Below are 8,823 nucleotides of genomic sequence, written 5' to 3'. Positions count from 1 at the left end.
GATTTAGTAATTTATAGTATAGATATAGTTAGAGTATGTGGGATTATGTATTTTTTTATAATTGTTATGATCTTTATATATTTTCAATTTTTTTAAATTTTTTTTATGTATTTACCTAATCACCTATTATACATATACATATATGTATATATGTATATATATGTATATATATGTATATATATGTATATATGTATATATATGTATATATGTATATATATAAAGTAAGAGTATAAATAATTAAATTCATTAAAATTATTTTAAACATAAAATATTCCGAAGAAAAAGAGAAAAAGGGAAAAAAGGAAAAGTTTTTGGGTAGAATTGAGACCTTCGACCCGGTTTACAGCACTAATTTGAGACAGAGACAATTGCATGATACTTTAAAATTATTTTTAAAATTTATAAATGAGAAATATTATAAAGAGGTCTGAAATCCCAGGGTCAAAACAGGCGACAATATAGCTAGAAGTTTGTAGAGACGCTTGGAAGCTCTCTAGAAAAGTCTCGACAACACTGGCAATAAATAAATAAAAAGTGAATGTCAGGAAGCCTCGAGAATATTGGCGAACTGTGTCCGGCTCACCTCCAACCTCCGCTTCCTATAAATTCCAGTCCGTCCTCCCTCTCCGGCGTCGATCGAGTTCCCAGTTGCGAATCCTGAAAGCTCTCAGTAAGTTCTCTTTAGCTCTCTTTCAATTCCTGTACGTCTCCCACTCCCTGGACAACGGTCATCATGTCGCTTATTCCGAGCTTCTTCGGTGGAAGGACCAATGTGTTCGATCCCTTCTCCCATGACGTATGGGACCCACTCCAAGGCTTTCCCTTCAACACGCTAGCCACCTCTGGCTCCAGTCTCTCCAATGAGACCTCCCAATTAGCTAACACAAGAATCGATTGGAAGGAAACCCCAGAGGCTCACATCTTTAAAGCCGATCTGCCTGGCCTTAAGAAGGAAGAAGTGAAAGTGGAGGTGGAGGAAGGGCGAGTCCTTCAGATCTCAGGAGAGAGGAGCAAAGAGAAGGAAGAGAAGAACGACAAGTGGCACCGAGTGGAGAGGAGCAGTGGCAAGTTCCTGAGGCGATTCCGACTGCCGGAGAATGCGAAGGTGGATCAAGTGAAGGCGGCCATAGAGAACGGTGTGCTGACGGTTACTGTCCCCAAGGAGGAAGTCAAGAAGAAAGCTGAAGTGAAAGCTGTTGAAATCTCCGGGTAATCGTGGTCCTTTTATCTTCCGAGTTCTGAATCCTGTCTTTTATTTTCTTGAGTTCGTGTGCGTCCGCCGTAATGGTGGATGCTGTTTATGGCTGTAACAGAAAGGGTCAATGTTCCTGTTCATGAATCGTCCAGTGTCAATTACTCCTAGAGAGTGGCTGTGAAATAAACCCTTTGAATGGTAGTAAGAAGCGTCATTTGTTTTCAAGACTGCGATTTGCGTATGAGGAAATACGGTAGAGAAGGACACTTGCCTTTTCTCTACTTTTTCAAATCCGTTCATGTGAGCATGTCCTCGTAAAGGAGGCAGACGAAGTCTCAGAAGAGACGGTCGTTAATTTTTTATAGACGCAGACGGAAATGCTTTTCGTCTCCCGCTCCTCTCTCGAAGCGACTGCAACGACTTACCCTTTACTGCTCTTGAGCGGAAGAAGAAGAAAGATCTCTGTTGAAGAAACTATTGATCAAACCAAAGAAAACCCCTTGTAAATTGGCCATTACTACATTCGTTCCTTACAGGAGGCTCATGTGGCCTATCTATTTTGAATGTCAGGCCGGTGTGGCAGTGAGCCAATAAATCGTTTGAGCTGGCCTCGAAAAAAACGGTTGGCTAAGACTCAGCTCTTACTTGAGTTCGGTTCGAAGTTTTTAGTTTGTGAGTTAAGACTCGTTAGAATAGATTTTTTAATTAACATATATTTTATTTTAATTATTTTCATATTTTTTTTAATTGGTTAATAATTATTCTAAATTACCTTAAATTCCAAAGACGATCGATTGTTTAACCTTTATGGTCTCTCAATATCTAGAAGCACCTTTACCCTGGAAGTCCCGGAACTGTTTTGGCTCTATATGTATTTCACCGGAGCAGGAATCAAATCCGGCGAAGGAACGATGAACTCCTTCAAAGATATTTCAGGTCTTTGTTCGGCATTCTCCCTGCGTGCTATAACTCGAGCAACTTTTAAAGTGTTCCAAGTGGTCTTAGCTAATAAAGTAGCAATGTTAGAAGAGTAACACAGTTTTTCTCCTCGTGATGGGATTGGAAGTTGAATGTTTCAGTGTTTCTAGTGATGTTATATTTTTTTATCAACCTTTTTATCCATCTATTAGTGTTCTACCGCCAATGAGTTCCATAAACCTATTGTTGCCAATTGATGATTTCGCATCTCATAGTCGTATCAATGTACCTGCCCCGCTCCCTGAAGCGATGGTTGACACTACACTTAATCTCCATATTCCTTAGGTTCTCCTTTTATGCCCCTTATTTTTTATTTTTTATTTGATACATAACCCATTGCTCTCCGGGAAGATCATAGGGGCCTGACCTTTTACTTCTCACCCATTGCTCGTTATTTATCTACCCATCCCATCGGTTACCACTATATTGTTATCACATTTTTTCTTCATTTCTTCTATTGTTATTCCTCAAACTTATTAGGAGGTTTATAATATCCAAGATCGAAAACAACCATCAACGAAGAAATGACCACTCTTTACGAGAATCAAACATGACATCTTGTGTCCTTACCATTTGGTAAAAAACCGCTTAGCTATAAATGGGTCTTCACTGGAAAACAAAATTTGGATGGCAAGGTGGCCCACCTTAAAGCCTGACTTGTGGTTAAAGGTAGGGGTGGCTTCGAACCGAGCCGGTTTGCCAGCCGCTCGAGTTCGACTCATTCGATTAGTTTTATATCGAGCTCGAGTTCATAAATAGGTTCGTTTAGATTAACGAGTCGAACCTGAGCAGAGCCAGGTTCGGCTCATCGGCTCGCGAATCGGTTCGTTTTAACGAGTGGCGATTCGGGAATCGGGGGAGTTCTAAAAAAAATTTTGGGACAGAGAGTCCCGTCTCTTCCCTTCCGTCCTACCGTCTGGAACTCATACTTCTCTGCCATTTCCTGCCATTTTCATGCCGTTTCAGCATGATTTTCTCACATAAATCATTGTTCGTCGGCGGGTATTCATGGGAAATGGGGGATTTTGGTCTTCAAATCCCTCGTTTTCCCTCTCCCTCTCTGATTCCTCAATCTCTGTCAAAGACTTCGAGTTTTTTCGTCTTCCTCTACGATTTCTTTGTCTTCTATCGTCTTCCTCTTCAATTTCTTCATCCGAAGTTCTTCCTCGCTGACGAATGAAAGCCACGGTCCGACGGGAGGTAAGATTTTTATTTAATGTTTTTTTTTTTTTTTGCATCGCCGACCTAACCCTACAAAATCTCTAAATCTCGCTTCGTTTCAGCAGTGATCCTTCATTCTTTGAAAGGTTTTGGAGATATCCCCGAACGACGAACACTCTCTATTTCTGTAAGTGTTGATTTTTTTTTTTCATTTTTATCTTCTGTATGTTTTCTTCCTCTGCGATTGCAGAGTTGATTTTTGTTTTTCATTTTTATCTTATGTACGTTTTCTTCCTCTGCAATTTCGGTGTTGATTTTTTTTTTCATTTTTATCTTTTGTACGTTTTTTTCCTCTGTGATTTCAGTGTTGATTTTTTTTTTTCATTTTTATCTTCTTTAAGTCTAGTTAGCTTTTGGTTGACAGGACTCTGGGGTTCGTTGTATATGTTCCAGATAAAGTTAAATACATCATTTTAATCATTTTTTTACCTTTTTTCCTCAATCAATAAGTTTATCTCGTATCGTTTTCTATCATGTGGTTTTTTTTAAGCATGAAGAGAATTTAGCAGATCATGTAGTTGATTATTATCTTATTACTCACAGGCCTAAACTTTGACCTTCCAATTTCCATCTATATTGCTATCAGCGGTATTGGTTTTAAATGCATAAAACTTCTGTTCTCTCTTAAGAATCTGTTTAAGTTGAAAATGATCATTTATCCTTTGTTCGGCATTGCATTCTGTACAGTCGTCATTTATATGTTGTCCTACATTTGGTATCCTATAGGATTTTCCTGTGGACAAAGTCTCAAAGCCCTTCTTCTAGTCACAATATGTGGATTATCAACATTTTCAATGTATAATGCACTTCTACTTTTTCTAGTTCACTACTTATATTGATCTCTGTTCATATAGATTGTGTCCATATTAATTATATTTTATCTGGTAGTGGATTTTTTTATCCAAAATGCAATGATTAGTCTTTACCTTTTTTCTGCAGCTTCTATTGTGACTTGGTTCTGTTTTTTTTTTTTTTCAATAACTTGAGAGAATTAAAATTACGATAACATGCTCTTTGAAGCAATTGTGTAGACAAAAATCATGTCCTAACTACAAAACTATAAAAAAAAACCTATATGGTGTGATAAGAGTTTGTTCTTTCTTCTTGTGTCTTTTTCTTATTCCTATGGAACTCTTCCTCTTCTTAAATATAATATTGTGGTCCATAAAACAACCATAATAATTAAATTGTTGTTCACCAAAACAAAACTTTTTTTTATGCATATGGAACTCAACCCAATTATGTTATGTTAGACTAGTAACAAGTCTAGTAAGCATGTATTCATCATACATATTAGATCAGAACATTTCAGAACACAGTACATAATTTTTTCTTACCCAATATTTCGTTGAATTGATACGTTAGATACAGACGAATGTAAATTATTTCTCTTTTTTGCAATCGATTTTTATCCTTCCTCTTCAATTTCTTCATTCGAAGTTCTTCCTCGCTGACTAGACGAAAGTGACGGTCTGATGGGAGGTAAGATTTTTATTTAATGTTCTATTTTTTTTCGTCGTCGACCTAATCCTACAAAATTTCTAACTCTCGTTTCATTTCAGCAGTGCTCCTTCATTCTTGGAAAGACTTTTAGAGATATCCCTAAATGGCGAACACACTTTCTGTTTCTGTAAGGTTTGATTTTTTTTTTCATTTTTATCATTAATTTCTTGGTATTGAGCTTGAATTTCATCAGAATATTAGAAGAGAATGTTGGTATGCTTATTTCATTCTCTTAGAAGTTTTTAAATTTATATATAAAAAAGGATCGGTATATTGGACTAGAAACTATTGGGTGCAGGGCTACAGGCTCAAAGAGACCCCGTTGCATTGAAAGACAAGGGTCATTCCCGATTGTCACAACGTCACGTACCTTCCTCTAAGAATAGACAAGTATCTGAAATTATGTGTAGAATCTTTTGTTTTTTGGATAACTTTCTTCTCTCTATGTTTTTAATTTGTAATTTTGTTTTCTTGTATATGTAAGAATGTCAACACCTCCTCAATTGACGTCAATAATTAACACTAGTTCTAGTGTGACTATAAATAGTGACTCAACTCCACCAGAGTCACTACCCTCTGTCATAGAAGTGGATCCAGATGAAATTACCATAAATGATGATGAAGGTAACTCTACCCATACTTCAAAAAGACAAAAAAAGTCTCATGTGTGGTTGGAATTCAAAGAAGTATCACTTAATGGTACAAAAAAGGCTCAGTGTGTTCATTGTAATATCAATTTGAGTGTTATTAGTAGTGGAGTGAGCACACATATGAGTCGACATTTGAAACGTTGCACTAGTAGAAAAGTGGCAATGAGAAAACAAAAAACTTTAAACTTTCAACCAGTGGGAGTGGGGGTCTAATGTTGATCAGAGTCCATCTGGATTTCCTTTTATGGATTTTGGAGAAAAATATGATCAAGCTAAAATGAGAGTACTCATTGCTCATTGGATTCTTATGCATGAGCATCCATTCATGATAGTAGAAGATGAGGGATTTAATTTTTTAATGAAGATGGCAAATATGAATTATGAGAAAATATCCCGTAAGACCATTAAGAAGGAGTGTATGAGGCAGAGAAATTTTTTTTTTGTTAAAAGAGATTAACAAGATTAGTCTTACCACAGATCTTTGGAAGTCCCAAAATCAAAAGATTGAATACATGGTTATTATTAGGCATTTTATTGACAGTAATTGGAAGCTACAAAAACGAGTCTTGAGTTTTGTGCATGTTCTTCCTCCTCGTCGTGGCGTTGATATAGCAGATGCTATTACAAGTGTTTGAAAGAGTGGGAGATCGAAAATAAAGTTTTTAGTATTTCAGTTGATAATGTTGCATATAACGATGTTTGTATCAGAGTTTTGAAACAAGATTTTTCAAGGAAAAAAAATTTGGTGTGTGGTGGAAAGTTGTTTCATGTGCGTTGTTGTGCTTATATTTTGAACTTATTAGTCCAAGATAGTTTTATTCAAATTAAGCATATCATTGATAATGTGCGTGAAAGTGTCAAATTCATAAATCTGTGTGAGGCTAGACTTCACACTTTTTCTGAAATTGTACAACAATTAGAACTTGGTGAAAAGAGGTTGGTTATTGATTGTCTAACTCGTTGGAACTACACTTATGACATGTTGTCTTCTGCATTAAAATTCAAAGATGCATTCTCTAGATTTAAAGTTAGAGAACCAACTTATGATTGTTTGCCAAGTTTTGATGAATGGGAAAAGGTTGACATGGTGTGTGAGATTCTAGAAGTTTTTAATGCAGTTACTAATATAATTTCTGGGAGTAACTACTCTACTTCTAATTTGTACCTTAGTGAGGTATATAGGGTAAAAGAAGTTCTGGATTTTCATTCTACAAATGAAAATATTTTTATTAGGACAATGGTTAATAGAATGAAAGAGAAATTTGAGAAGTACTGGGGTGAATGCAATTTATTGATGGTTGTTGCTTCAGTTTTGGATCCAAGGGTCCAATTAAAGTTGATCGAAATGTGTTTTCCAGTGATATATTCTAAGGAGGAAGCTATAATGAATATAAATTTAGTTCGACACACCTTATATGAGATCTACGATGAATATGTATCTTTTTATAATGTGGATATTAGAAATGAAGAGATTGTTTCAAGTACTAGCTCTATGGGTGTTTCCACAAGTCGTAGGCCTTCATCAAGTTCAGGTTGGTCAAAGTTAATGAGTTATATAAAACAAAAGGATATAGTTCATTTACCAAGGTCAGAATTGGAAATTTATCTTGAAGAAGGTGTATATAGTTGTGAGGAAACTTCACAATATAATTTTGATGTTTTAGAATGGTGGAAAGTGAATCATATGAAATTTCGGGTATTATCTAAGATGGCAGCGGACATCCTTGTAATTCCCATATCTACAGTAGCTTCAGAGTCTACATTTAGTGCTGGTGGTAGAGTAATAGACTCATATCGTTCTTCCTTGGCACTAAATACAATTCAAATTTTGATTTGTGGCAGTGATTGGGTTCCGGTTCTTCACGATGTAAAGAAAAATCAAAAGCTGAATTTCTTTGATTAATTATTTATTATGATATTTTTTAGTTTTATTTATTAATTTTTTTTTTTTATGATTACAGCCTGAGAAGATGAGTGTAGAGATAATGCTACCAGCTACATGGTTTTTCATGTTTCTCTCATCATGGTAATTTTAATATTTTTAACGACATTAAGTAACTAGTAGTTGAAGAGTATTTTTTATCTGACAATAACTAATTTTATTTTTTTGTTTTTGTCATAGGTTGAGATTTTGCTCATGCAGGGACGCATATTATTTTCTAGCATTAAGAGAAACAACTATAGTTTGTAATTTTATAATTAATTTATAGTTTTTATTTGGGTTATTGTAAATTGATAGTGATATTTTATTTAATTTTGTTGTGTTTGGTTATTGTATGGAGCTTATTTATAATGTTATGTAGTGTATGGAGTGTTTAGACTATTTTATGGAGTGTATAAACAATTTCATGGAGTGTTTATGGAATGTATAGATAATTTGATGGAGTGTTTATGGAATGTATAGATAATTTGATGGAGTGCTTATGGAGTGTTTATGGAATGTATAGATAGTTTGATGGAGTGCTTATGGAGTGTTTATGGAATGTATAGATAATTTGATGGAGTGTTTATGGAGTGTTTATGTAACTATTATGTATATTGATTATGCCCAATTTTAAGTAGAGGTCATGCCGAATTTTATACAGGTATTATGTACATAGATTATGTTCAATTTTAAGAAAAAGTTATGCCCAATCTTATACAGGTATTATATATATAGGTTATGCTTAATTTTATGTAGAGGTCATGCCCAATTTTATGTAAAATGTATGTATAATTTTATATATAATTTATTTGATATATATTTTTTGAAAATTTTTAAATGTATGTTGAGGCTCGAGTTCGGCTCGAAGCTCTGCTCGAGCTCGGTTAAAATTTTTGGGTTCGAGTTCGATAAAAATTTTAGGCTCGAGACAAGGCTTGGCTTGAAGCTCGACTCGAAATATTTAAATCAAACTCGGCTCGAACATAGGCAGGTTCGGGTTCGGCTAGGCTCGATGCCACCCCTAGTTAAAGGCTATATCCAACGTTATGAATTTGATTATGAGAATTTTTTTTCCCCATCACCAAGCTAAACTCGATGCTTCTTATTATCTTTGGTTACCAATTCTCAATGGTATATCTTCCAGCTAGATGTAAAAAATGTCTTCCTTAATGGCGATATTAAGAAGGAAATTTATATACAGCAACCACCCGGATATGTGGTTGAGGGGGAGTTGGTGTGACGCCTTACTAAATCATTATATGGTTTGAAACAATCTTCATGGGCTTGGTATGGCATATTTAGTCAAACAATGATTCGATTTGGATTCACAAGGTGCTCTATGGATTATTTAG

The 8,823-nt window shown here is 35.2% G+C and overlaps 1 protein-coding gene across 1 annotated transcript; it reads left to right on the top strand.

The window, feature by feature from the left end:
- Window positions 1-523: 523 nt before the first annotated feature.
- On the top strand, window positions 524-1,420 carry LOC137935377 (18.1 kDa class I heat shock protein-like). Its single transcript, XM_068780035.1, has one exon. The coding sequence runs from the start codon at window positions 734-736 to the stop codon at window positions 1,211-1,213; it is 480 nt and encodes a 159-aa protein (XP_068636136.1). The 5' UTR covers window positions 524-733; the 3' UTR covers window positions 1,214-1,420.
- Window positions 1,421-8,823: the final 7,403 nt, after the last annotated feature.

This window comes from Aristolochia californica, unplaced genomic scaffold (genome assembly GCF_029961685.1).
Source record: "Aristolochia californica isolate CCGP_79_NKW_82.1479 unplaced genomic scaffold, dmAriCali1.0.hap1 SCAF_10, whole genome shotgun sequence".
In the NCBI taxonomy this organism is placed as follows: domain Eukaryota; kingdom Viridiplantae; phylum Streptophyta; class Magnoliopsida; order Piperales; family Aristolochiaceae; genus Aristolochia; species Aristolochia californica.
The sequence above is the reverse complement of the archived record's forward strand: the minus strand, read 5'-3'. Positions and strand labels throughout refer to the sequence as shown.

What these genes read in the sequence shown, in the direction of transcription:
- LOC137935377 (XM_068780035.1), top strand. Translation starts at nt 734, where the DNA reads ATGTCGCTTATTCCGAGCTTCTTCGGTGGAAGGACCAATGTGTTCGAT.